This window comes from Echinops telfairi, unplaced genomic scaffold (assembly GCF_000313985.2).
Source record: "Echinops telfairi isolate 266 unplaced genomic scaffold, ASM31398v2 ScPeMD7_7;HRSCAF=31, whole genome shotgun sequence".
Classification (NCBI taxonomy): domain Eukaryota; kingdom Metazoa; phylum Chordata; class Mammalia; order Afrosoricida; family Tenrecidae; genus Echinops; species Echinops telfairi.
The window spans coordinates 26,208,072-26,235,921 of NW_022103904.1; the positions used below are offsets into that span (position 1 = coordinate 26,208,072).

The 27,850-nt window shown below is 47.4% G+C and overlaps 1 protein-coding gene across 1 annotated transcript in view; it reads left to right on the plus strand.

Annotated features, from left to right (window-relative positions):
• The window catches only part of BLM (BLM RecQ like helicase), a 125,847-nt gene extending 105,714 nt beyond the window's left edge, over positions 1-20,133 (plus strand). Inside the window, exons 17-22 of the mRNA XM_004708093.2 lie at positions 7,070-7,217; positions 11,009-11,208; positions 11,847-12,039; positions 14,280-14,402; positions 16,572-16,776; positions 19,809-20,133. Coding sequence (XP_004708150.1) covers positions 7,070-7,217; positions 11,009-11,208; positions 11,847-12,039; positions 14,280-14,402; positions 16,572-16,776; positions 19,809-19,986 — 1,047 coding nt within the window. The 3' untranslated portion in view covers positions 19,987-20,133. The remainder of the gene's footprint in view (positions 1-7,069; positions 7,218-11,008; positions 11,209-11,846; positions 12,040-14,279; positions 14,403-16,571; positions 16,777-19,808) is intronic.
• The last annotated feature ends 7,717 nt before the right edge of the window (positions 20,134-27,850 follow it).

Consider the following 27,850-nt stretch of genomic DNA (forward strand, 5'->3'; position numbering starts at 1 on the left):
TTGCCCACCGATGGGCTTTGAGTCTCCACTCTGCTCTCACCCACCTTTACAATGATAAGATTTTTTGTTCTTGGATGCTTGATACCTGATCGCTTCGACAGCTCGTGGTCACACAGGCTGGTGTGCTTCTTCCATGTGGGCTTTGTTGCTTCTGGGTATTCTTTTTTTAATATCCTCTGTACTTACCCCTTACAGAACATTTTCACATTTGACATATTGTTATAATATACACCCTATAAAATACCTGGGCAAGCACTATGCGCATTTTATAGGTTTGGAAATCAAATATTAATTATTTCAATATAATTAATATTAAGTTCTGTAACAGGTGCCAGGGATTTACAAATGAGCATGATGCAAACCTCTTAATATGAGGGGGTACACCCCCAAAAAAAGAAATCCCTTACCCCCAAGCTATGCATTTACATTTTTTTACAAAACAACCTTATCATCTGCAAAGTACTCTCATTACACTTAATACATTTGTCAAATCTGTGACTCCATTCTTGGAAACATTTTTCAAACTTATCTGTTTGGATAGCTGACAGCACCTCCCTCGGGTTTTTTTCCTTCACTCCTTCTGTGTTGTCAAATCGCTGGCCTTTCATGCCCCTCTTCATTCACGGAAACAAAAAGAAGTCGTGCAATTGAGATCAGATGAGTAAAGTGCGAGGGGCAAGAGAGGCATGGTGTTTTTTACCAAAAACTGGTAAACTGAGATGGCTTTGTGAGCAGGTGCATTATCGTAGTGGCAAAACCAGTCCCATCTGCCACAAATCACACCTTTTTTGTCACACATTGTTATGCAGTCTTTTCAGAACCTCTAAGTAGAAAGCTTAACTAACAGTCTGACCTTTGGAACAAACTCCAAATGCACTACAAGTCGACAGTTTCGTCTGTTAGGAAGTTGATGGACGTCCAGAACAAGGTTTGTCATCAGTTGACATTTCACCTTTTTTGAAATGACAAAACCACTTGTGCACTTGAGTTTTTCCCATAATACTGCCCTTGTAAGATGTGTTCAACATCACAACAGTTTCTGCAGCATTTTCCCCAACAGGAAACAAAATTTCACAGTCGCATGTATTCTCCTAAACTGGCCATCATAAAAAAAAAAAAGAGAGAGGTTTGAGCGAAACTACTTTTATGAAAAAATCCACTGTGACCAGAGAGAACCTTCCCAGGTGACGCCACTGGGTGCACTGACTCAGAACAAGTTGCTCGATTATGTACTACAAAAGCGCCACCCAGCACAGCTTTTTTCTGGGCATTTTTGGGTACCCCCTTGTAGACTGGAGGGGTGAGAGATATATGAAGATAAATCAAAAACGATTGCTACAAAATCATAGAAACCTGTGTGTGTGTGCGTGTACACTATTGTTTCCATCTAAGTCTGTACACTTGTGAAGGTGGTATTTTGGTTTCTCCCTTTCCTGATGATTTCTGCGCTCTTAAGATTTTTTTTTTTTACTCTTAAGTTTTATATCAAATCAAAACTACACTTTTGACATCCTAAAGGAACTCAAATTGTGATGCTTTGAAATGTTCTTTGAGTTTGAGGAAGGAAATGAGATCTGAAGAGGCACTCTTGGGTGTAGACTGGCTGGAGTAGGACTTACAGGGAAATGCTCATAGGACAGTCCTCACTGTGCTCAAAGGGTGAGCAAATAAATTATCGTGATGAAAAAGAATTCCTCAGCACAGTTTCCTGGCCTTTTTCTCACCAGGGCAGTTTTTCATTCTCTTAAATTTCTTTATAACAAGCTCTCGTGATTGTTCTGTGTCCTTTGAGGCAATCTATCAAGATTGTACTTTTATAACTTTCTGAGTATATCATTCATAACGCACACAAGTAAAATTTTGCTGAAGATCATCCAACAATGGTTGCAGTACATTGACAAGAAACTGCTAGAAGTTTAGGCCAGATTCAGAAGAGCATGTGGAACAAGGAATATCATTGCTGATGTTCAATGGATCTTAGCTCACAGCAGAGAATACCAGAAAGGTGTTTACTTGTGTTTTATTGACTATGCCAAGGCGTTCAACTGTGTGGATCATAGTAAACTATGGATAGCCTTGAGAAGAATGGGAATTCCAGAACACTTCATTGTGCTCCTACAGAACTTGTACGTGGATCAAGAGGTAGTTGTGGGAAGAGAACAGGAATAATGCATGGTATAAAATCGGAAAGGTGTGCAGTAGGGTTGTAACTTGTTACCACACTTGTTCCAACTTTATACTAAGGAAATAATCCGAGAAGCTGAATTGTTTTTAAAAGACTATGCAGGGGTCCTCAAACTACGACCCACGGGACACATGTGGCCCGCCGAGGACATTCATCCAGCCCGCCGGGTGTTTTTGCCTCGTTTTGTTTTTTACTTCAAAATAAGATATGTGCAGTGTGCATAGGAATTTGTCCATAGTTTTTTTTTAAACTATAGTCCGGCCCTCCAATGGGTCTGAGGGACAGTGAACTGGCCCTCTGTTTAAAAAGTTTGAGGACCCCTGGGCTGTAGCATCAGGATTGGAGGAAGACTTATTAATATACTGAGATATACAGATAACACAGTCTGGCTTGCTGAAAGTGAAGAGGACTTGAAGCATTTGCTGATGAAGATCATGAATTGCAGCCTTCGGTATGATCGCAACTCAATGTAAAGACCAAACTCCTCACAACGGGACCACTAGGTAGCATTGTGGCACATGGAGAGACGTTTGAAGTTGTCAGGGATTTTGTCTTGCTTGGCTCCACAATCATTGCTCATGGAAGCAGCAGTGAAGAGACCAAAAGATAAGTTGCATTAGGTGAATCTGCTGCACAAGACCTCTTTAGAGTGTTGAAAAGCAAGGGTTTTACTTTGAAGACTAAGGTATGCCTGATTCAAGCCATGATATTTTCTTTTTTTTAAATAATTTTTATTGGAGCCTCTTACAGCTCTTATTACAATCCATACATCCATTGTGTAGCAAATTTGTACATATGTTGCCATCATCATTTTTAAAACATTTTTTTTCTACTTGAGCCCTTGGTATCAGCTCATTTCCCCCCTCCCCCATCCTCTCACCCTCATGAACCCTTGATAATCCCCCTCCCCCATGTGTTACACTGTCTGATGTCTCCCTTCACCAACTTTTCTGTTGTCTGACCCCCTGGGAGGACATTATATGTAGATCATTGTGATTGGTTCCCACTTTCTGCCCCCACAACTCTCATTATTGGTTTGGCTTTGTTTTTTTAAATAACAGTTTTATTAGTTTTGTCAGGTACTAATATTTTTTCATTAATATATAAAACTCCTTTTTTATCTTTAGTGTTGTTAAAAAAAATCATCTTACTGGGGCTTGTACAACTCTTATCACAATCCGTACATGTATCCATTGTGTCAAGCACATTTAAACATTTGTTGCCATCATCATTCACAAAACATTTGCTTTCTACTTGAGCCCTTGGTATCTGCTCCTCGTTTTTCCCCTCCCTCCCTAACCCTTGATAGTTTATTAATTTTTTTTTTTCATGTCTTACACTGCCCAATGTCTCCCTTCACCCACTTTTCTGTTGTCCATCCCCCAGGGTCGTTATTGGTCTTGAGAGGTTTATCTGTCCTGGATTCCCTGGGTTACGAGCTCTTATCTGTACCCATGTACCAATGCTCTGTACCCATCTATACCCATGCTCTGGTCTAGCTGGATTTGTAAGGTAGAATTGGTATCATGATAGTGGGGGGAAGGAAGCATTAAAGAACTAGAGGAAAGTTTTGTTTCATCAGTGCTATAACTGCACTCTGATTGGCTTGTCTCTTCCTTGCATCCCTTCTGTAAGGGGATGTCCAATTGTCTATAGATGGGCTTTGGGTCTCCACTCCTCACTCCCCCTTATTCACAATGATATGATTTTTTGTTCTTTGATGCCTGATACTTGATCCTATAGACACCTCATGATCGCACAGGCTGGTGTGCTTCTTCCATGTGGTTTATTGCTTCTCAGCTAGGTGGCCACTTATTTACCTTCAACCCTTTAAGACTCCAGATGCTCTATCTTTTGATAGCCAAGCACCATCAGCTTTCTTCACCACATTTGCTTATGCACCCACTTTGTCTTCAGCGATCGTGTAGGGAAGGTGAGCATCACAGAATTCCGGGTTATTAGAACAAAGTGTTCTTGCGTTGAGGGAGTACTTGAGTAGAGGCCCAGTGTCTGTCGGCTACCTTAATACTTAACACGTAAATATATGTACATAAATCTATTTGCCTATTGTTATATATAAATATGTACATATCTGTATTTAGACCTCTATAAATGTCCTTTGCCTCCTACTTCTTTCCTCTATTTCCTTTTACTTTCCTCGTGTCCCACTATCATGTTTGACCTTCATAGGATTTCAGTAATGCTTCTATCATGGTATTTTCAATTGCCTCATATGCATATGAAAGTTGAACATTGAATAAGGAAGACCAAAGAAAAATCTCTGAATTGAATTGTGGTGCTGGCGAAGAATATTGAAAGTACCATGAACTGCTAAAAGGACAAACCATTCTGTCTTAGAAGAAATACAAAGTGCTGTTTGGAGGCAAGGTTGGCAAGACTTTGTCTTACATATTTTGGGCATATTGTGAGGAGAGACCAGTCCGTGGAGAAAGACATCAGTGCTTGGTAAAGTGGAGGGGCAGCGAAAAAGAGGAAGGCCTTCAACGAGATGAATTGGCATCCAGGCTGCAACAATGGGCTCAGACATAGGAACAGTTGTAAGGATGTCACAGGACTGGGTAGTGTTGTGTTCTGTTGTGCATGGGGTCACTATGGGTCGGAACCAACTGCAGGGCACCTAACAATAACCTTCTGAGTTGACCTCTTCACATCAAGTTTAACAAGCCCAACAGATCCCTTCAGAAGCCACTATTTTGATTGCTCTCCAGATCATACTGGTGTATCCAAAATTTGTCCCTGACTAATTCCTTCCATAAGATTATCTCCATTAGCTTCATTCATGCTAAAAAGACGAATGGACAGATCAGCTCTTTGAGCTAGCTCAGTACTCAACATTTTTGGCACCCCTCAGGTCAAAAACTTACTCAGGCTGGAATGTTCACTGATAATTGAAAATGCCGAACTCGGTGGGATCCCAACGTCAGTAGCCATCACATCTATATTCGTCTTCTGCCATTTTCTGGACTTCAGCCATAGTTTCTTCATTTCTTCCGGCTGATAGCCTTGGCTCTTGGCTCTTCTCTGAGGTCTTCCTTATAGCACTGGTCCATCTAGAAACTTGTTTTATGTTAGGCTGCGTTCCCATAAGCTTGTTGCCAAGTTCCAGTGGCCTGCGAAGATGTCTACTTGAGTTGTTAAAATTTTAGTATCAGTCCTGACCTCAAAATTGTTGCTCGTTTTCCCCAAGGCACAATAAGTACCCCTGTTTTGGAAGGTACCCTCAGGAGACCAAGACAAACGCTGGAGAACTTGTCTGCAGCTATCCACAGATCACAGAGACGTGTTTGCACACATTTTGCTTAGAATAAACCCATTCGCAGTACTTTTTCACTTACCCTCACCGATGTCTTGCTGTAAGTGTGTAATGTTTGCAGTCGCAGGAGCCTGCGGTGCTCACAAGAGCAGAGGGTGATCTCTCCTTTGATACCGCATCTGCAGGTCCCTGCCATTCTCCACCGCCTTTCCCCACCCTGTCTACATTGTTCATCACTCCACTCCTCCCACACGTCTTCTTTGAGCATCTGCTCTGTCAGGAACGCTGTTCCAGGAGCTTGGGCTACATCCCTGAACAAAAGAATTCAAGGTAACTGCCCTATGGGGGCTGACCTTCTAGCCAAGGGAGGCAGATCACAACAAGAATACAGAAGTAACTTAAGAGTCAAAAAAAAAAAAAAAAGAATACAGAAGTAGAGCACATGCTTGTTAAGAGAGAAGAACTGTGGGGAAAGAAGAGTTCAACCGAGAAGGAGGCAGGACGACTGGGAGGGGTGTAGGATGCAGTGTTAGATCCAAACAGGCTTCAAAAGTTCATGAAAAAATTCCGTTATCTTTTCAGTCCATTGTCCATGTACTTTTTGAAGCCCCTCATAAAATGGTCCAAGAAGTCTGGTTAAGAAGGTGAGATGTGAACAGAGACTTGGAAAAAGGGACAGGGCTTCTATGAGCAGCTCTCAAGGGAAGGGCATTCCTAGCAGAAGTGTTGGCCTTGTGGTAGGGACATCCTGATACATTAGAGGAAAGCCCACGTCACTGAGCAGAGTTAAGGGTTAGTGAGTGGAGAGAGACTGCCAGAGAGGTGGACCTTTGACTCTGAGTGAATTGTGGAGTTTTACAGGAGGGATGTGAACTTAGATCTGAAACGGGTGTCTATGGCAGAGAACGCACTGGAAAGAGTAGAAGGTAGATGGAGAAACACCTGTTAAGGGTCCTAATGATATTTGAGCAGTTTAGTAGTGGCACAGATGGTGAGGTTGTCAGATTCTGGATATATATATATATATATATATCATTTTATTGGGGCTTGTACAACTCTTAGGACAATCCATACATACTTCCATTGTGTCAAGCACATTTGTGCATTTGTTGCCTTCATCATTCTCAAAACATTTGCTTTCTTTTTGAGCCTTTGGGATCAACTCATCATTTTCCCCTCCCTCCCCTCCTCCCCCTCGTGAACCCTTGAAAATTTATAAATTATTATTTTGTCATGTCTTACACTGTCTGACGTCTCCCTTCGCCCACTTTTCTGTTGTCCGTCCCCCAGGCAGGGGGTTATATGAAAACTGAGCACATACTTGTAATCGGTTCCCCTTTCTACCCTCCCCTCCCTCCCCCCTCCCTATATCCCCACACTCGCCACTGGTCCTGAAGGGTCATCTGTCCTGGAGTCCACGTGTTCCCAGTGCCTGTATCTGGACCAGTGCACAGATTCTGGATATATTTTTAAGGGTCACTTCGTTCTCACAACGACTTGGTGTTTCAGCCCATCGACGGTTTATTAGAAGACTGCTGCCGTTAAAATAAGCCCTAGAAATCCAGGTATTGTTTTAATTAGAACTGTTGGTAATATCTTTCTGTTGATAGAATTTTAAGACAAGAGATGTGACTGATGATGTGAAAAATGTCGTGAGATTTGTTCAAGAACATAATTCACCACAAGGAGTGAGAAGTGTAAAGCATGCAGGTGCTTCTGGAAGGTTTACTATGAATATGCTGGTTGACATTTTCCTGGGTAAGTCATCTGTTTTGCCTTTTTTTTTTTTTTTTTAGTTACGTTAAATGAAATTGAGCATCTAAGTAATTCATTACAAGTACAGCAGGAAAAAAATCTCTTTTGTCTATTTCTTGCAGACTTTAATACTTAAGAGTTTCAGATAAACCATTTTGTGTAACAAAAGAAATCCATGTCTATTAATTACGCTACTTATTTTATAAAATTGACCTAAATCACTGAGATGAGAAATTTTCCCACTCAAACAGATGAAAGCATATGTTATTTCACGTGAGTGGGCAGAATGTAGCTTGTTTGGAAGAACTCCGTGTTGACTGACTTCCAGTTCAAGATGTCAGCCTGAGCGCACATACCCAGCTTCTCTTCTCCGCGAGACCCTGTGACATCCCAGTAAAATGGGATGACATGCGTGGCAGCATAGAGCCGAGAAGAGAGGCCGCCATCAGATCACGCTTGCTGCTGGGTGCTGTTGCGACAAGCTAACACAACACTGACCCCGTGCAATAGCGCAGAACAGCTCTGTAGGGTTTTCAAAACAGTAATCTTTGGGGAGGCAGACTGCCTGGCCATTCTCATACAGAGCCACTGGAGGGGTTCAGATGACCAACATTTGGGTCCACTGTATTATCAGGGATCTTTTTTCCTTTTCTCTTAATCTATAGGAAATGGGTGGAAGCATGTTGACAAGTGAAAATAGAGTAAACCACTGCCCAAAATAAATGTAGAGCAGCGATAGAGCAAGGAAGGAACGTCAGCCAGCAGAGCCCATCCTCGGCATCATGCCAGAAGTCAAGAAGCACAGAGGGTGGGAGTGGAAGCCAAAACAGGAAGAGGGATGTTTAAAGAACTGCAGCCTCATCTCCCAAACCCGTGTACAAAGAAAGCCAAGAATTAATTGTTAGAGCAAAAATAAAGTAACTCCCTAGGAAACTCAGGGGCAGCGACGTCTAGGCCAGATCCCCAGAGTAATGCTCTGCCCGTGCTGGCATTTGGAGACTGCCCAGTCTAAAGTCTGGTCCTACCTTCCTGCCCTACTGCAAAACCTCATCACTGACTCTCCCTATTCTGGACAGACTTAGGGGGAATAGGCCTAGATATAAAACAACAGAGGAACCCACCTAAAAAACGTAACCCAGTGTCTGAAGGTTAATACAAATGGGCAATCAAGAGAAAGGTCAAATTAAGTAGAATATTCGGCCTGTGACATAGGAGATACCATATATACTCGAGTATAAGCTGATCTGAATATCAGCCGAGGCACCTAATTTTACCACAAAAACTGCATTAAAAATGTTCTGAAAACCTCGACTTATACACGAGCATATACAGTAATTAAGGTAAATTTCATAAGTTTACTAAAGCTTAGAGATTTAAAATACCGTATTCCTTAAGTAACGATGACATTCTTTACATGTAAAGAAACAGATTTAAATAACACTGTTGGAAATTCTTTAAATGACAAAGTAAATTTAGTGAAAGGTTAGCAGGCTAAGTCAAGAAAATCTTCAAAGACATGAGCTAAAAGATAACTGGAAAATATGAGAGGAAAAATAGAGAGGACTAGTCCTTAGGTGATATAAAGATTAATAAAAATTTTAGAATAGAGTATAAAGCCAAAACCAAACTCACTGCCATTGAGTGGATGCCAACTCACAGTGACCCTATAGGACAGGGTAGAACTGTCCCTGTAAGTTTCTGAGACTGTAACTCTCTACAGGACTGGAAAGCCCATCTCCCTTACCCACCAGCCCCCAGGATTGCTGGTGGATTTGAACTGCTGACCTTGCAGTTAGCAACCCAACATGTAATCACTATGCAAGCAAGCCTCTTCAGACATAGAATATAAAGAAAGGAAATTATGGATCAAATGTTAAAAGAAACATTCCCAGAGGAAAAGAGATAAAAGGCCTTCAGACTAGAAGACCCACTGAATGCCAAATATGATACTTTAAAGAAAATAAAAATCTAAGACACATCCTGTGAAATAAGGAAAAATAGAGACAACCGTAGAAAGCCATTGAAAAGACAAATAGGACAAAACAAGACTGACATGAGAATATCAGCCATTAGGGAAACTGAGCACATACTACAGAATCAGCTGGAAGACGCTGTGCTGAGTGAAGTAGGCCAGCAAAGGACAAAGGTTCTTTGATGCCACTTAGGTGAAAAAGATCAGAAAAGGCAATGGTGGCGAGACGACCGTTTACGGGTGTTCACCAGGGGTGGTAGAGAAGGTTAATCACACCGATGTGGGGTGAGATCGCACAACCAATTATTGTCATTGTTGTCCATAAGATGTACGCCTCGAAAAGAGAGGACCACTTCTTTCGAGACAGGTTGGTATATTTCTTTGACAACACCGTACTCCAAATGCGTCAGTTCCTCAGCAGTCTGGCTTACTCTCCGACCTTTGCCTCCATAGCAGGTGACTGGAAATACCCGGACTTGGGTCGGGCTTCCTCACCATCACATATTTATTATAGTGTATCAGAAACTGAATTGACAACCCCTTCCAACAGTATACATGATAGACATGATTTATACTAGGAGTATTTTCTGGTTTTTTAATTCCTTCTAAAGACAATTTTTAGTCATTTTTGTTTTATATTGATGAAGTAGATATATTTTAGTAGTTCCTATTTCCGGGCACATTTTTCTATTATAATAATACTATGATAAATGCCCCTTTAAGTAAACCTCTGGCTTCATCTCTGATTACAGAGATTACCAGGCTTACTTGATCAAACATGCTTTTCTGTCGTTTCTTCGCTTTCTTGCTGTTTCCCAGGTGTTTCTCAGAAGATGGTCTCTTTACTCCAGGGGCGTTAGCAGCCCACACAGTAGTGTTGTTGGCCCACGTTGCCAGCCCACCATCCCCGAAGCAGCCCTGCTATTCTGTAATGTGACGTTTCAGGAATACAAATCACTCGAAGAAGGCAAAACTGGAATAATTCAGCCAGTGTGGCCAGAAGCCATAAAATTTGCAATGTCATTATTTTGGGACTCCTAAATTAAAGCTGAAGCTTTATAAAGTAACCGCTAATTTTGATTATAATCAATGTCTCAGCCTTCTTAAGTGAATTGTTATAATAAAATTGCATTGATGATGACGACATTAGTAACTGCAGCAGCATGCACGGGGAACAGGGAAGGATCTAGCCCCCCCGGAAGCTCGGCTACAGGAAAGTGAGGGACGTGTGTGCACTCCCTGTCATGTTGCCCACCCCACCTCCACTCCCATTCCTGGAGGAGCTTGTGGGTGCGTTGCTTAAGCTGTTTTACAATTTGTATGGATTTCATTAGTGAGGGTAACAAAAAGTGGAGACTTACATACATATTTTGATTATAACAAATAGGACCAAAGATAGTGGTTTAATAAAATTGGCCCCCAATTTTTCTGTAACTAGATCATTAATGCAGAGCTATATCTCACAGGATCCATAACTAGCATCGTTTCTGTATACTCTTTCATTGATTTCTTTGTTTAATTGATTTTATAAACTGGGAATGTGACTTTTTAAATGATAGACTATTTTGTCGTCATTTGGGGTCAATGAGTACCACTTAAAAATGGAGGAAACTTTGTACAGAGAAGCACAGACATTTCGAGCTTCATTTGGCTCTTCTCATTTCAGGACAGACTGCCTCTTGACACTATGGAGTCCCTGTAGAAAATACTCTCTCTTCCTATTGATCCAGGCTTGTCTGTAAATAATCCGCCTCCGTTTGAGGGTGGTGATGCACCTGCGTCTACTGTCTTAACTTCTTACTTACTTACGTCTTCTCATCAGGGAGTAAGAGTGCAAAAATTCAGTCGGGGATATTTGGAAAGGGATCTGCTTATTCAAGACACAATGCTGAGCGACTTTTTAAAAAGCTGATACTTGACAAGATTTTAGATGAGGAATTATATATCAATGCCAACGACCAAGCAATAGCCTATGTGATGCCCGGAGCGAACGCCCAAACTGTACTGAATGGGCACTTACAGGTATGACACTTGGAACATTTATTTTACTCTATTATCTCAGAATGAGTGTGTTGATCTATGTTACTGTAAATTCTAGTGCATCTTCCAAAACCTTTGGATATGGAATCTTGTATACACTGCCAAGTAGGAACATATTTTGTTCTTGTTCACACCATCAAGTTGACGTCAACTCAGAGTGACTGTAGGATCGAGTAGCACTGCCCCTGTGAGTTCCCGAGACTATACCGGTTCATGGGAATAGAAAGCCCCATCTTTCTCCCTCAGAAGAGCTGGTGGTTTCAAACTGCTGACCTTCCAGCTCACAGAACCACTACACCACCAGGGCTCTTTATTAACTTAGAAAGAGAGGTTAAAACTCAGCCCAGGTAATATGCCACCTATCTCTGTGAAGGTCATCAATCGATCATCAGATCATGAACTTGTCAAACCGTCACTGAATAAATTTCTATTAAGAGGCTATATTCCGTGTTGGGCCCTGGAAATAGAAAGGTGGCCTCAGGCTTGCAGGCAAAGGCTTGCAGGCAAGCTGGGCTGAACAAAACTACAAAAACAGAAACGCAAGTCAACATTAAATAAAGGCCTGTTTCACTGCAAGAATGCCTGTACCCACCCTTATGCTTCCTTTCTCCCTCATAAAGGTGGACTTTATGGAAACGGAAAATTCCAGCACTGTGAAAAAGCAGAAAGCCTTAGTGGCAAAGGTATCTCAGAGGGAGGAGATGGTCAAGAAATGTCTTGGAGAACTTACAGAAGTCTGCAAATCTCTGGGCAAAGTGTTTGGTGTCCATTACTTCAATATCTTTAATACTGCCACCCTCAAGAAGCTTGCAGGTACGTCTTCCGTGACGTGGTACAGGTCAGCCCGTTATGTCTAAAAAGACATAAGCATATGTCTTTTTTTATTATTAGTCTTTGGTCTCTGCATTGAAAGCTTAAAGAAACCGTTGAACTCATTCCTGAAATCAAATGCACTTTAAAACATATTTGGTATTTTATTATTCCCAAATGAATTCATGTACACTTTACAGTTTCACTGTATGCTGGACATTAGGATTTGGAGAATTGTCATCTCTAAAATCAGAGTGCTACTCATTCTGCCACTTCATGGGTTTTTGCTCTTTGCCAACATTCCTGACAATGTTGAGCAATCTAATGCACAGTGTTTTCAGCAGTGGCAAGCTGAGTTCCCTATGAAAAGAGATCATGTCTTATGCCTCTTTGGACACTGGTCCAGCACCATGCTATGTCTTTAGTAACAAATACTTACAGTTCTCAGCTACTCTCGTGGCTATAGATAGCGCAACCCAGAATCTCAAGAGTGCAGTCCCTGGGAAAACAAGCCATCTCACGTGACTGACTGCTCGTTATACAAGAGGACTTCAAAAAGTTCATGGGAAAAGGCAATAAGAAGATTGTGGGATTTCTCCACAAACACACTTGAAGCACTTCCATGCATTATCTTCCTTATTTCTCGTTCATAAGCATCTCTTACTTCGTTCCCTCCTTCGTTCCATCCCCGTTCCTGCCACCACAGCTCATTACAAGGCCAGTAGCTCTAAGACGCCGTCTGTTTTAAGCCATTGCTATTTTATGGACGACTAAGGAAGAAGAAAGTCTCATTAAACTATGACACGCTGCTTTGATGGAAAGACTTGTTCTTGTTATTTAGAAATATATTTTTATCATGTAATTCTGTGCATATACGTGTGTGTATGTGTATAAATTATCAAAGTAACTTGATTTAGGTCATGTAAAGTAGTTGGCTGTTGCTTTCAAGAAACTATCGGATTGTGATCATTTCCTTAGAGACAGACACTGTCTTTCTAGCCGCCGGGTGTCGTCCTTGTGACTCTGCATGTTTGCGCTCACAGCCCTGTTCTCACTCCAGTGCTGATCACATTTGAGGCTCTGCAGACAGTTCAGGTGGCAGTTGCACTCCACAGGTGAAGACCCTGCAACGATGCAAAGCCTTTGACGTGCCGGCAGTACTAACAGCTAGACCGCGTCTGCGCATGCACGGGCAGTGACAGCCCTGTGGAGCTGCCATGGGCCGTCAGCAGTTGTAAGACACGTCTCCATTTCAGAAATGCTAAAGCACGAGCGAGCGAGCGAGTGTGTCTCAGACTCGGTGGAACACAGTATTGTGTTCCCGGGTTGTCCGCAGTCTCCTGGCTGGTCTCCTGACCCTCCAGGTGTGACTTAACAGACATTAAAATGGTAAACGTGTTCACTTTTCAACCACTCTGCTACAACTACAACAGCTCTCTGGGGAAGTACAAATCCATAAAGGGTCTCTGTTCCTACTTGCCTCTCCCACCTTTCCTGCTTCTAGCTCCCTTCAGAAAGCTTCCTCCTGTCCAACAGGCCTCTTTCTTTCCCCCCAAACAGAGGCGTGGTATGAAAATCACAGATTTGAAAAGATTTGAAATCCACCAGGCTTGAAGGAATTGGGACTCGCTCACTCCCCATAGCCCATCCAGAAGCTAGCCAAACCTGCCTCACCCCTCCATCTCCACTGACCTTGCTCACACCAGGGCCCAGTATGCCTCTGTACCCTCACAGTCCATTTTCTGCACATCAGAGGGCGCTTTAAAAATATAGGCTTATCTAACTATAAGGCTGACCTGCCAGCCATATGCAGCGGACTACCCACTTGTTAAAGTTACAACAGAATGACTGCTTTGTCCAACATGCAGCAAGAAGTCAGCTGTGGCCTTAGTAGGATATGCAGGCCTAGGGTGCTAAGGAGAGGGCGGGGCTGGGACTGTAAGCCTGGTCCTGCTCCACAGCTAGCCTGTCTCTAGTGGAATCCATGCGCAGGATGAAAGTCTAGGTAGACTCCTGTGGCCAGAGACAGGCCTGGGCCCTCTCCTGCTTCCCACTCTGACTTCTGCACCGCTGCTCCTAGAACGGCTGTCCACTCCCTCTCCCGATACCAGCGCTGCCGCTGAGAGCACTCGGGGCAGCTGGTGGCCCTCTCAGAGCCATGTGCTGAGTGGCTGGATGAGCCTAAGTTCCGTGGGTTTTCTCCGGGTGGTCATTTAAATTCCTAATTTTACCCCCATGCACAGAATCTTTATCGTCTGATCCTGAGGTTTTGCTTCAAATTGATGGTGTGACTGAAGACAAACTGGAAAAATATGGTGCGGAAGTGATTCCAGTCTTACAGAGGTACTCGGATTGGACACTGCCAGGTTCGTATACAGCCAAGTGTGTGCTCTCTAAAAGCTTATCACACCCTTACTCGGGGCATCGCGCGAGACTGAAAGTCCGTGGTTTCCAGGTTGTGTTCATACGTCCCACACACTGCATGCAAAAGCTCACGCATCCGAGCAGCCCCCAGCAGGTGCCAGGCACCATTGAGAGGGCAGTCAGTGTGTAGGCCCCAAGGGTCCGTTACCGAATAGGCTCATGGGCCCCTCAGGGGCGTGGGACCCAGCAGTGCCAGTGCTGTGTGAGGGCTGTCTGCTGACTCCGGAGGCCCGGGTTCCCATCTCTCTGTGCTCATGGGCAGGCCACAAGTACTGCTTTGTGCTTCCATTTCCTTATCTGAGGAAGGAACATGTTATCTGACAAGCATGTCTAAAGATAAAATTAAAAGAGCAAAGTTCAAAATGTTAGGGGGGAAACGAGTGTGTCGTTGGAGTGCTAACCAGTCTTGTTAGTCACTAGAAGATTCTACCCCCGTGATACATCGCTGACAGCCATTCCCCAAGGTTGCACTGGGCTCTGTGCTGCCGTGCCTCTCATGAGCCCCGCCCGCGCCGTGGAAAGCATTGACTAGGGAAACGAAGGGCACAGGGATGCGCTGCTGTGGGAGCATAAGCGTGCAGAGGCTGTGCGCCCTCCTCTCGGATACTGCCGCGTATGGAGACACAGCAGAAACTCCAGGTTAAAGTGGTTTTCTTCCTTCTGTAAGGGCCCCGGGCAAGGCTAATGGAAGCAGACAGCAGTGTAAGAAATGAGAGAGCATATATTTCAACCTGTTTCTCCACTATCAAAATTCTGCAGGCACAGGGCCCTGATGGCATAGTGGTTATGAGTAGGTTGCTAACCCCAAAGTCAGCAGTTCTAAGCCACCAGCCGCTCTTCAGAAGAAAGAAGAAGGTTTCTACTTCTGTGAAGAGTTACAGTCTCTGAGACCTACAGGGACAGTGCACCCTGCCCTATAGGGTCAGTACGAGTCAGAATGAATTCGTTGACAGTGACTTTGGTTTGGGGACAAAATTCTGAAAAGTAGGATTTCATTCATTCTTGGACGTGGTAATTATTCCCTTAAAAACCTTGCTGTGAATGCATTTGAAAGGGGAAATAATCTCTCGGTCGGAACTTATCACCAATTGAGTGCAGTCACTTATTTTGGAGTGGGGGTGGGTGCCAGCATCAGACAAGGCAGCTCGGCCTGCAGAAACCGCCCAATGGGGCGCTGATAACTGCCTCTGATTCTGGGAAGCTCAGGCCTCAGCCTGTTTGCTGCCATGAATTCCTCATACCACTCGTGTCACAGGAGAGGAAAATAAAGCCTTGTCATTTCTCCAAAAGCCTCCGGCTGGACTGGCAGAGCCCAAGCTGCCCAGGCCTCCTTGTGGGGACCAGGGAGGCACAGAGGTGTCTGATGTGGCCTTGGTGCAACTTCCAGGCCATAGGGTGAACCAGAGCCCCCAGGCAGTGTCTCTTCAGAAAAAGGAGGGGATCCCTAGGTGACCAGTGGGTGGTTTCCTGCGTTTTGGGTGCCTGGGGATGCAAAGATGTTAGGAAATTACCATATCCTTTGCAAATTTATGCTTTCATAAAAACCAGTTTTCTGCAGGACGTGTGAAATGTTCACCACTATTATGCAAAGAAGCGTTTTTAATATAGAAGAAAATATGGTCTAGAATTTCCTGATGGTTGTTTACTAAATGACTTGCTGAAGGATGGATGAGGTATGGGCCAGAGTTTTGTTTCTCCCGCGTTGGGTTTTGGTTTTATTCAGCACATTATAGCGTTATTATTACCTGGCGTGTACCTTCCACTTGATAGTTTTCAAGAAGCTAACAGGATTAGCTGCCCCGTCAGGAACAGGGACTCGGCCAGATAGACCGGTGCTATAACCCTGACGCCACTCACCAGAGTGTCACCCATGAGATTCTGGATCCGTTTCGCTGGCAGTCGACTGCCACCGACACTTGGGGCCTTGGGGCGAAGGGGGAAGATAGTTCTTTCTGTTCTTGCTGGATTGCAGGATCCATATCCTAAGAGAAACTGGGAAAGCCCCTAGCTGTTTGAGGAAGGGGTCCCATCTGGGTGGGGTCCTCACACAGCCTGTGAACACCAGGTCCAGCCGGCTGGCCTGAAAAGCCTGTACTGTTGCCCTTCTCTAGCCGAGGACCCCTCATCCCTGACAAACGTGCCCGGCAGCCGAGCCTCCTCCGGAAGAAGTGCCCCTGAGGACCTGGATGACGAATCAGCCGTGTCTTCTCACTATTTTGCAAATAAAGCCAGAAACGAAAGAAAGAGGAAAAGGATGACCGCCTTCCAGAGGTCGAAGAGGAGGAAAAGTGGCCACAGCGCTTCCACGGCAAAAGGGTATGTTCTACAGGGTCTTTTGCAGCGCTGGGCAGAAGGAGAAAAATAGAAACTTACAACCACTCGGGTTTGCTCTGAGGCAGTTATTAAAATAAGCCATTATTAAATTATTGTCACCCCAGTTAGTGAAGTCATGACTTAAGGTTTGATCCCAAGTGGAGCATTTGTCTCAGATTTGTAAAATACCTACTCCTAAGTAGATGGCGACAAAAGGTTTCTCATTTTCAAAACATCCCCAATTGGGACCTGACCTTAGTGTGGTTCGTTCATTCGTTCGTTGGTTCAGGTTATTTTGTTGATGAGACGTTGCCACTTAAGTCCTATAAGTCCTCCTCTAGTCAAATAACGAAGGGAAGGGTGCCTTTGTCTCCCTGTTGCTTTTGTAACTCTATCAGTACTTGCTACCGTGCTTTCCTTGCTGCCCTGCCACCTGGGGGGCCTGGGCCCCTCCTGCCGCTCATTCACCCTGGGAGCAGTAACCTCCCACCTGGGCAGGAAGCCAGAGCAGAAAGGGCAAAAGGCCAGTGAAGTGCCACGCTATACGGGACTGTGTCCATGTCCCCCCACACCCCCGGCTGGGGCCTGCCTATGTTGGGGAGCTGCCTGCACAATGAGAACGAGACGTCCACTGTCATTGAACACTCATGACCTTGGCAGCATTCCCTGTTTCATCATAATTGCATTGTTTCGGAAGGCCCCCATTTCCTGCCCTCTGCAAAGGCACCCTCTGCTTTCTGCCATGTCGGAGGCTTGGCTGGCCTGTGGCCACTCTGCACCCCTGGGGACTGAGACCCCAATAATTGCACACTGTAACTGAGTTGCTTACTCCAAAAAAAACACCCAGTCTTGAGTGAGCCATGCAAGCTGTTGTGTTTCTTTTGCAGTTTGTCTACCTCTTTTCCTTCTGGGTAATCACCAAAAGTGGCTGTGGGGGAAGGGCAGGCAAACGTTCCCAAATTGTCATTTTCTTGTTAAATCCATAAAACAAACATCTTGTACGTGCTAATCCTTCTGCTGGGGTACAGAAGGCTTTTGTAAATGTCACGTTAATCTTGTGGGTTTTTTAGCGCGCAGTGACCAGCAGATGTTCTTCCGGGGGGACCTGTCTTATTTGCTTCACTTATCCCCGGGCATTGGGACGTGCTCATTTCCTTAGCAGCTCACACCCAGCAGAAGGGACCTTCCAAGGCAGCTGGTCCAGCCCCCTCAGGTCTGTGAGGAGGAAGCTGCGGCCCTGCCTGGGGACGGCTTGTCTGAGCTGCCTACGCTGGACAGACAGTCAGGCTGGACTTTCGCCCACGCCACACGGACCACTTTCCGTTTTGCCTGTTGGCCATGGTAGTCTTGGGGGGAGGACAGCTCTGCATGTGACTTGGTTGGCACAAAGCAAACCGTGCCTTTAAGCAGAGAGCACTTTGCCCCATCACGATGGGTACATCAAATAAGTAGCAGTAAGGCCCACACTTGTCCGAATGCCTTCTCCGGGCTGATGCTAGTTTTTCAGTAACTGATGTGTTTAAAATGGGATTCTTTTTCCCCCCCTTCAAATTCCTACTGGCTAAAATCACTAAGTTTTGCAGTCTTTTTTTTTTTTAGCCATTAGAAGAGCCCCTTTAAGAAGTAAAACATAGAAGCCAACTAAGCAGTATCTCTCCCGGTTTCCACTGAACCACTGGGAAAGGTAGTGCCCACCCCCCCAGCAGCTCACCTATCCACGCGGTAGGGGGGTGAGCCAGTGAAGGTGGCACCTGGCCAGAGGCCTCGGCCACGCCCTCACTTCTGGCGAGGCCGCCACAATGCACCAGTGTGGCTGCCGGGAGTGGGCGTCCTTAGGACGGCCTGTGGGAAGGAGCTGCTGTTGGCAGATTCATTCCGTAAATCGCTCAGGGCATCATTTCTCCCTGGGAACCCAGCAGGGGGAGGTTTCGGGCTGCCTCCTGCCACCTTGGCACCTCTCTGCCTCTGTCTGCAGTAAGACTGCCTGCCAGCAAGAGTTTTAAAACAGTGAAAACCCACTCTCCGCCCTGCCCTGCTGGATTGTCATCTGCTCAGGCAGCATGCTGCTGGCCGGGAGATCCTGACCCTGCTATCTGGGTAGGAGCAGCCAAGCGCGCCCGTCCTTTGGAATTCACCTGGCGCAGTCTCGCAGGGATGCTCGGGTAGAGAAATGTGGCTGCCTGCATCACAGAGCACCTGAGGGCCCAGCGAGGTGCTTGGCTTTTACTGGGGGCTGTGGGGAGCTGTAGCGCCCAGTGGTGTCTGGGTTACACATTGGGCTGCTAACCGCAGTGAGGTCTGCAGTTCTAAACGAGGCTTTCTCCTCCTGCAAAGAGTTCCAGTCTCGGAAACCTCCAGGGACAGTGCTCCCCTGCCCCATCCCTGGCTGGAGCCTGAATGGACTCGGTGGCAGTGTGTTGGTTTTGTGTTTTTGGAGAACTGTTATCTTCAGGGCTCAGGAGGAGTGAGGCACTGGAAGGACTGGGCAGTGGCCGTGGTAGGGGCTTCTTCCCTGGCTGGGAAAGGCGGGGCTGGCAAGCCAGGAGAATCAGTGCTGCTGGCAGAGCCAGGTCAGGCCTTGCTGGCCCTCCCCTCTGCTGGCAAAGAGGAGCCTCTGCTTCCCCCACCCTCCTGGCAGCAGTGGCCAAGCAAGCTCAAGCAGGGCCTACACACCGCTCTCCTCCACTCACCCACTGAACCACCTTTGCCAAACTGTGCAAGGTGGGGTACTTCTGAGGTGTCTGGGCCAGGTGTGAGGCTTAGACACCAGGTGCCTTCATTTGGTTAGACTAGATTGGGGAATGTGGACCCATGTCAGCTGGAGGGACCTGGTTACAGGCAATGAAAGGTGCTGACAGAGAGAGAGCACCGTCCTGGACATGTTAGAAAGGCAAGTATAATAGAAGGGAGCAGACCTTGCTCGAGCAAGCGGAAGCCAAGAGGGCACAAAGCCTGCGTGAGACCAGGAAAAGGGCTGGGTGCTCACGGAGGTTTTCATGCAGCGTTGTAACTTTCTTCTCTGGGTCACATTTCAGGGCGCACACCACGAGCAGAAAGACAGCCTATACAACAAAATCCGCGGACACGTTTGGCTCCGGTCCCGCCTGCCTTGGGGCTCAAACTACCTCAGTAGCCAGTAGGAAACTGGGGATCATGGCGCCACCAAAGCCTAAAAATAGGCCGTTTCTGAAGCCTTCGTATGCATTTTCCTAATGACCACGTCTCGATGAACACAGATCCGTTTCTTGTTTGTCAGCCTTGGACCATCTGTGAATATAAAACTGTGAGTCTTGTCACACCATCGGTAATTTTTTTACCCGGTATCTGTTAATATTTAAATAAATGCTTGGGGTGATGGTTCTCATTTTTAAAATAAACACTTTTCTTCGGAAGAGGCATGATTGGCTGCCGCAGCAGCGTGTGGCTGTTGTTTCTCAGAAGGTCTGAGTCAGCCCCGAGAGCGAGTGGGAGCACAGCATGGGACCCGGATGCCAGAGGACACCGCGAGGATTGCTTTTTTGGGGTTTTTTGCTATTGCAAACTCTCTGCCGATACCACCATTTCTATATGTTCAATGCGGTTCCACGGAGGCCTCTGCCACTTGTGCCCCCTTCCCACCCTCCTCTTCTGAGTTGTTCCTCTCCCCTCAGTGTAAACTCCCTGCCCCCTGGGTTTCTATCTAATCTGTAGAGTTGCTGTGGTCACAAATCCCATAGAGTGATCTTACGAGAACAGAATGTTCTAGGCAGACATCCGTCACTAGTTAAGCTAAGCCGGTTTGGTCTTAAGATCTCAGCGTGTTTTTGGTTTGAGATGAAAGATTATCTCAGCGCAAGAGTTTCAGGGGTTCCTCCACTCTCTGTGGCTCCAGAAAGTCTGGGGTCCGTGAGGCTTTGAAATCCTGCTTGGAATTGCCCACCTCTTGATCAAGAGTCCCTGTAGAACCTTCAGTAGGGTTCAGTAGTGATAGCCAGGCACCATCCAGCTCTTATCAGATGGCAGGGGAGGCCATGCTTCATATGGCTACAAACCAAAGACTCTTTGTATAAAACAGCATACGCAAAGCCGGAAACAAGTGACGGAACTAGATATCACAGAGCATTACTCTCCATAATATGCAAAGATAACCTATAAATCTCTAAGAAAGAAACGTCCTCTTTAAGAAATACACAGAATAGAATGTGACAAATACAAATGGTCCACAAATATAGGAAAGGTGCTTGATCTCTAATTTAAAATACAAATTAAAACAAAGAGGTACGGTTTTTGCCTATCAAATTATTCCAAACTGGATAATATTCGGAATCCCGGGTCATAGAATGGCCCAACACCGATAATGGGTTGCTGAGGAAGTCTTCAATGTTGGCGTCCAGGGTGTTGGGGAGGCTGTATTTTCCAAGACCACCCAGTAACTTTTGCCAGAAAGCCCCAAGCTGGGATTTTGGCACCTCGTTCTTGAAAACATTCTATTGCATGCCTATAAGTACCCTTACTTAGTGGCCTGCTTAGTGTCTCACCTATGTCCTTGGCCTCATTGGGAAGGCGGGAATAGGGAGGCCCTGCCTGGGTCGGTGTGTGAGGGCGGGTTGGCTGGAAGTCTTGGCCCCTGCCAAGGGCGGGGCATTGAGGTGGATCCTGGCCTATCCTGAGGTGCCAACCTCCTAGGTACACAGCTGCTCTCTGCCCTGTAAGCTGCCACCTGAGTTGTGGGCTGTCCAGATGAGAATCTGCTGAGGGCTGAGCGCTATGAACCTCACTGGTCCAGGAATGGCTTAGGGAGATAGCATGTTTTCAGAAAAACTGTCTTCCTGGCAAGCCCTGCCTCACTGGTTCAGTCTGTCTGAAGAAGCCTCTGGTGAGAAGTCAGGAAGGAGAAGGCAGCCTGCAGTCTGGGGTGACGTGGCCTAGGAGAAGAGCCGAGGGACTAGAGACCATCGAGCATCGCTGGCCGTCCGCCACCATCTCCCCTGCAGCCGCTGCTCTGGTCTTGGGGTGGGGCAGACCCCGGCAGAGCTGAGGTCCACAGAGGACTGACCTGCTCAAGGTCAACCTCAAGTCACTGAGCCAGACCCCATGCCCAGCTGGGGGGGAGCGAGGGTGAGATAGGGACAGACTGCTCAGGCCCTTAGGCCCTGGGAGCCATTTTGGCAAAACCAGCGGCGCTCCAGCTGGGCCCCCAGCTTTCCCCCACCCCCTGGATGCAGTGGTACCCCAGGGGCAGCCCTGGCACAGCAGAGCAAGGACTGCCTGGACCAGCAGCCAAAGATGCAGGCACAGCTAGCTGAGCCCTGATGGGGCCTGCAAGGGCACGTGTCCCCTGTAGGGAAGGCAGGGGCTCAAGTCCTTGTCAGCCAGGGCAGCCAGCCCAGGACCTGTCGCTACCCCACCCTCCTCAAAGGGGCCTGAAGGAGGCGCTTGGGCACAGGGTTCTGGAAAAGAGGCCCCCCTCATCCCCGCCACTCCTAGCCCTCCCACTGAAAACACTTCCTCCAAGCATCTGACCAAGACCCCACTGCCTCACAGAAGGGGAGTAAGCAGTGAGGGCTCGTTCTATGCTGTGGGATGGATGTTCAGGAACTCTCCTATAATGGGAAGACCCCCTTTAAGCCCGCCAACAGCCCGAGGAGACAGGCACAGGGCATTGGCTCTTGTGTTTGTTTTTATGAGGAGACTAGGATTTGGAGAAGTTCTTTAATCTACCTGAGTCCACACAGCTAGGATGTGGTCCTCAGTCGGGCAGCTACATTGGTGCCTGCTATCCAGGGCAGGGAGTGGTAGGCAGCACAGTGCTCTCACGCCCACAAAAGCTTGTAAGGAGTCTAGACCTGTGTTCTCAGGAGTAGCCCACAGCACCCAACCCCAGTGAGCCCCAGGACCACCGGCTGCAGACCTCGGGGACAGAAGTTGCAGATTTACCAGCCAGCACAGCCAGCCAACTGCCGTTTTCGCCAAAAGAGGAAGTAGAGCTTGTAGTCCAGGCACCCTTGCTCTTCTTAAGAAACTGCTGCTGTGTCCCCTCCTGCAGAAGTATACCCTGCGTCTCAGGCCCAGTTCTGTGGCTCTGAGCAGCTGCTTGGCTGGGGAGCAGGCAGGGGCTGTGGCCCTCCCCTAGCCCTAGGCTCCAAGCCCCACAGAGACCTCTGAGCAGGCCTAAGGCTTTTCGTGAGGGAAGAAGTGGGGTCTCCAGTAGCCATGTCTCCTTTAGCACAGCCAGCAGGTCGCGGAACCTCACAGGGCCTTTTAGGGAGAGCAGGCCGCAGGGCTGCACCCAAGCTGCCAGATAAGCACTTTGCTTACCCTAAAGCTCTGCCCCTCCCTTCTCCCCGCCCACCGCTCTCCTCGGCCAACACTGTTCCCTATTGGCATGAGGGGGAGGAGTGGAAGAAAGACCCCAGGGTGGCTGGGGTAGGTGCAGGGGGTCCCTGTTCTAGGTCAGGATGAGGGTGCACAGAGCCCCAACTTGAATCCACAATTCCATGAAGGCTGGGTATACCTGAGCAGGGCCTGGGTCCTTGCAACCTGCCAATGTGAAGGAAGGGGCAGCAGGTTCAGTGACCAGGGGGCAACTGTCCCACGGCCCTCAGATGTCCCTGAGGCATAGGCCCGCGCAGGATACAGGAATAGACCTCCCCCGGGGGTTCTATACACAGGCCCCCATGCACCTGGACCACCCTCAGTTGCAGCCAGGAGCTGTGGGGGCCGCCAACATCTAGCCCTGGCCATATGCCTAGGCCTGGGGCAGCGGAGCGTGCACGTCTCTGCCCGCCTGCCTCCACAGGGAAGCCTAGCTCTAGGGGCGGGTGATGGAACAAGCGGTAGGATGAGGTGCTGGAACCCCTGACATAGGGGTCCTCAGTGAGCCAGGACAGAGTCCTGAAGAACCCCCACTAACAGACTGAAAGCCCGGGCTAGAAGGAAGGGCATTGGGGAAACTGAGACTCAAGTTCTGTGCCCTGCTCAGACCCAGCACCCAGGACCTCTAGCCCAGTGAGAAGGAGCATCTCGTGCCTCGGGAGGCAGTAACCCAGCTAACCTCAGAGACAGAATGGGAGTGGCTGTGGTGGCTGTGGTGAGCAGCAGGAGGTTAACAGCTACGCCAGCGAGAAATCTGCCCACGCAAGCTATCACAGACACGCCACTGTGCACGTCGGCTATGCAGACCACGAGACAGGACCCGTGTGCCCAGTCACCCGCTGCCAGAGACCAGTACTGAGTCCATCTGACCCTGCTCTGTCTCAGTACCGGGTGAACTCGGGCAGCCACCTGGCTGCTCTGAGCCTCGATGTCTTATCTGTAAAATGAACATGATACCTGAGTCCTGCCTCCCAGCATCTTGGACTTATCTCCCACTAAGTGGTTGGCCCGAGCTGAGACCCGGGCCTGGCGCTGGCCCTCAGCAGAAAGCAGCCAACAACTTTGAAAGCATCCGAAGGGTCTGATGTCACCTCGGGGCAGATTCAGAAAAGGATGTGGCCTGATGTCAGGTAGATCTTGACCGAGAGCAGAGAATACCAGAAAGGTGTTTACCTGGGTTTTATTGACTATGCAAAGGCATTCGACTGTATAATTCAAAACAAATTATGCAAAACGTTGCAAGGGATGGAAATTCCCCAACACTTCATTGTGCTCCTGTGCCGTCATTCGAGCAGGACAAGGAAATACTACGTGCTTTAAAATCAGGAAAGGTGTGTACATCGGGGTTATTGTATCCCATAGCCATCCTCATTCAGTCTGCTGAGCAAACAGTGTAAGGGCTAGACTATGTGCAGAGGAACCTGGCATCAGGATTGGAGGAAGACTCATTAACCACCTGCAACGTGTGGATGACACAACCGTTCTTGTTAAAAGCACAGAGGACTTGAAGCCTGTACTAATGTTTGGATTAACCCACCACCAAAAGAAAACAGGACTCGCCATTGCATACACAACCCTGCAGTTTCAGTAATAACATATTTTTTAATCATTCTAATCTCTAAGTGGGTACTAAGCTAGATGAACAGGTGTGAGTAGGCAAAAGGGACTGTCCGCACAGCCAGACACCAGTGTGGCTGACAATATTTTTATACACATATCTTTATGTGCTGTAAATATGTCTCTGTATATGATAGAAGGGTGGTCTTAGTCTCCCTGGCGTCCAGGTCACCCTCCACACTGATGGTGGGCACGCCAGTCCCTGGTGGAGTGGGGATAGTTGCGCGTCCAAGAGCCTGGAGGGCAAACATCTGAGAGGTGGGAGCCACTTCTGGCTGGATGCATGAAGGAAGGGTTTCTTCCTTCCAGAAAGCCAGGGCGCAAAGCCCGGTGCAGCAGGAAGGGTGTCTTAAGGAGACTGCAAGGTGGAGGCAAGATGCAGAACCACCATTCCCAGCAGGCTTTTTGCAATGTGCTGGAAACTGCCTTTTAAAACAGAGCTGTGGAAACAAGTGTTATCTGACATCTCCCAGGCCTGGTCAGCCTCTGGGTCAAATGGGGTCGCATTACCATCCAAATTTCCCACTGCAGCAGGCCCAGGCCCTGGGAAGGCAGGGTTCTGTCTCCCCGCCGGGCCAGGCAAATGGCACGTCACTATAAGGTCTGGGGATTCCTGCACAGAGGGCCTCAAGCGCCAACGTGTTACCAAGGCTTTTCCCAAGAAAACATGCCTTCAGCTTTTCCTTGGGACCCCATCTCTTCATCTCGGCTCCAACTGCAGGAGGGGGACAGGCACCAGCCTCACCCGGCTGTGGTTTTCCTCAAGTCCACAGCATGGCCCCAGAGCCAGACTGTGGGCCCAGAGGCAACTCTCACCCCTTACTGCGCAGCCTTGACTGTGCCTCAGAGAGATCGGAACAGCATGCACAACATGGCATTGATGGTTGGGAGGAGTTGACAAAATCATGCCCCAGCAGCCTGGCACGCATTCTCCGTTGTTATAAGGCCGCAGGTGGCTGCAGGGCTTTAATGGATATGGTCTTTTCAGCCATGGACTGTGTAACTCCCACCAAAAGACTGCATAGGGCCATGCCGACTGGGTATGTGTCCTCATTCCCTGATGGGTCTGGATACAAGAATGTGAAGAAGGTTACATGGTGTTTGAAATCCTGCTGGCCTGGCTTCCAGCATCACAGCAACATGCACGCCTTCAAGGTACAACAAATGGACAGGTGGGCGCTGGGAAAGCAGTTAGGTCGCAGACACACATTACACCATTACCGTCATAACGAGCTACTTAGGGTCTTCTTGGAGAGAGAAGCCTGTGTGTAGGCCCATAGCATCACAGAGCAAGGAAATGCAGTGTTCAGCGGGGCAGCTGAGACAGCAGGACAAATGGACACATGTGGGACCCATGGGCAGCTCAGACCAGATTGCTGCGGGTACACAGAACAGGGCTGAGCCCAGGCTACGGGGAGCCCACACGTAGCTCACCTTCCTCCTCTGCACGTGGCAGCCTCTCGCCTGTCAGCCTCAGTGGTTGCTTTGAGGAGCCAAGAAGCCTCTGGGGGAAGCCTCTGAGGTCGGCTTCAGAAGTAACGGGACCTGAGGGTTCAAGTCCACCCTCAGCATATCCTCCCTAAGCTCTCCTGGAGCTAAAGGGTCAAACTGTCTCCCTGCCACAGGGCTGCTGAGACCCTGCAGGGCAGATGGACTTAGCGTCCTTACCAGATCAGGTGGGACCTGTGCAGACTCGGCCCCATCACAAGTCACCTGACAGATCCCCCTCAGTAAGTGCTGTGCACCCAGGACCAGGGCTGGACAACAGAGGGGGCTCTGGAGGAAGGAAGGGAGGGGTGAGGGGAAGGTGGGCACATGTCCTAACGAGAATTTAAGTTGCACCGTTACAGGGAACAGAGAACACCTTTCCTTTTCTCTTACAGGTGGGGGTGGGGGTGTGTGGGAATTCCCAAAGAGATGGGAGAGGCTTCAAAAAGTTCGTGGGAAAATTATATTACCTTTAAAAAAAAATCAAGGGGCCAGCCCCAATCCCAACTACATGGACAGCTGCCCCTCCCACCAGAAGAATTTATTTCAGAGGATAGCACTGAGGCTGCAGCTCTGAGACAGGGCTGTGTCTGATCAGAGCTCACGGGAGTGGATGAAGGGGAAGGAAGAAAGAGTGGAGCACATCCTGGCCCACCCAGCCTTGATGAAGAGATTCCCGCTCAGAGCAGCTAATCCACAGAGGAGAAATGACATCTCTCACTGACCCATAGCCCTACAAGGAACAACAATGGAGACACAGTATGGGAATTGCGCCCAATCTGATTCCACCACACTGAGGCAAAACACTGAAGGCATGCATCAAAATAGCAGGGGGAATAGAGCAACCAAGTCACCAGGGAATACCAAAAATAGACGTTGGGGCCAGGACTAGGCACCCCATCAGAATCAACCAGAAAACACTCCTAAAGGCTAACAAACAGCCCTTGAACAACTACAAGCTTTTCTTTTTTGTTGTGGTGGTGGTGTGTTTTTTGTTTTGTTTTGTTTTGTTGCTTGGTTTAGCTCTGTCTTGTTTTTGTGCATGTTATTATCTCCTCAGGTCTATCTAAATAAGATAGGCTGGATGAACAATCTGGAGGAGAAAACAACGGGACCAACAGTTCCAGGGGGACCTGGGAGAAGGGGAGGTTGGGGAAAGGAAGTGGTGTTAACAAACCCAAGGACAAGGGAACAACAAGTGATCTAAATCGGTGGTGAGGAGGGTGTAGGAGGCCTGACAGGGTAATGTAACCAAGAGGAATTACTGTAACCCAAATAAAGGCTGAGCATGATAGTGGAACAAAAGGAAAGTCAAAGGAAATAGAGGAAAGAGCTAGGAGGCAAAGGGCATTTATAGAGGTCTAAATAAAGGCATGTACATATGTAAATATATTTATATATGAGGGTAGGGAAGTAGATTTATGTACATATATTTATAGGTTTAGTATTAAGGTAGCAGATGGACATTGGGCCTCCACTCAAGTACTACCTCAATGCAAGAATACTTTGTTCTATTAAACTGGCATTCCATGATGCTCACCTTTCTGACACAATCACTGAAGACAGCAGGTGCATAAGAAAATGTGAAGAAAGTTGATGGTGCCTGGCTATCAAAAGA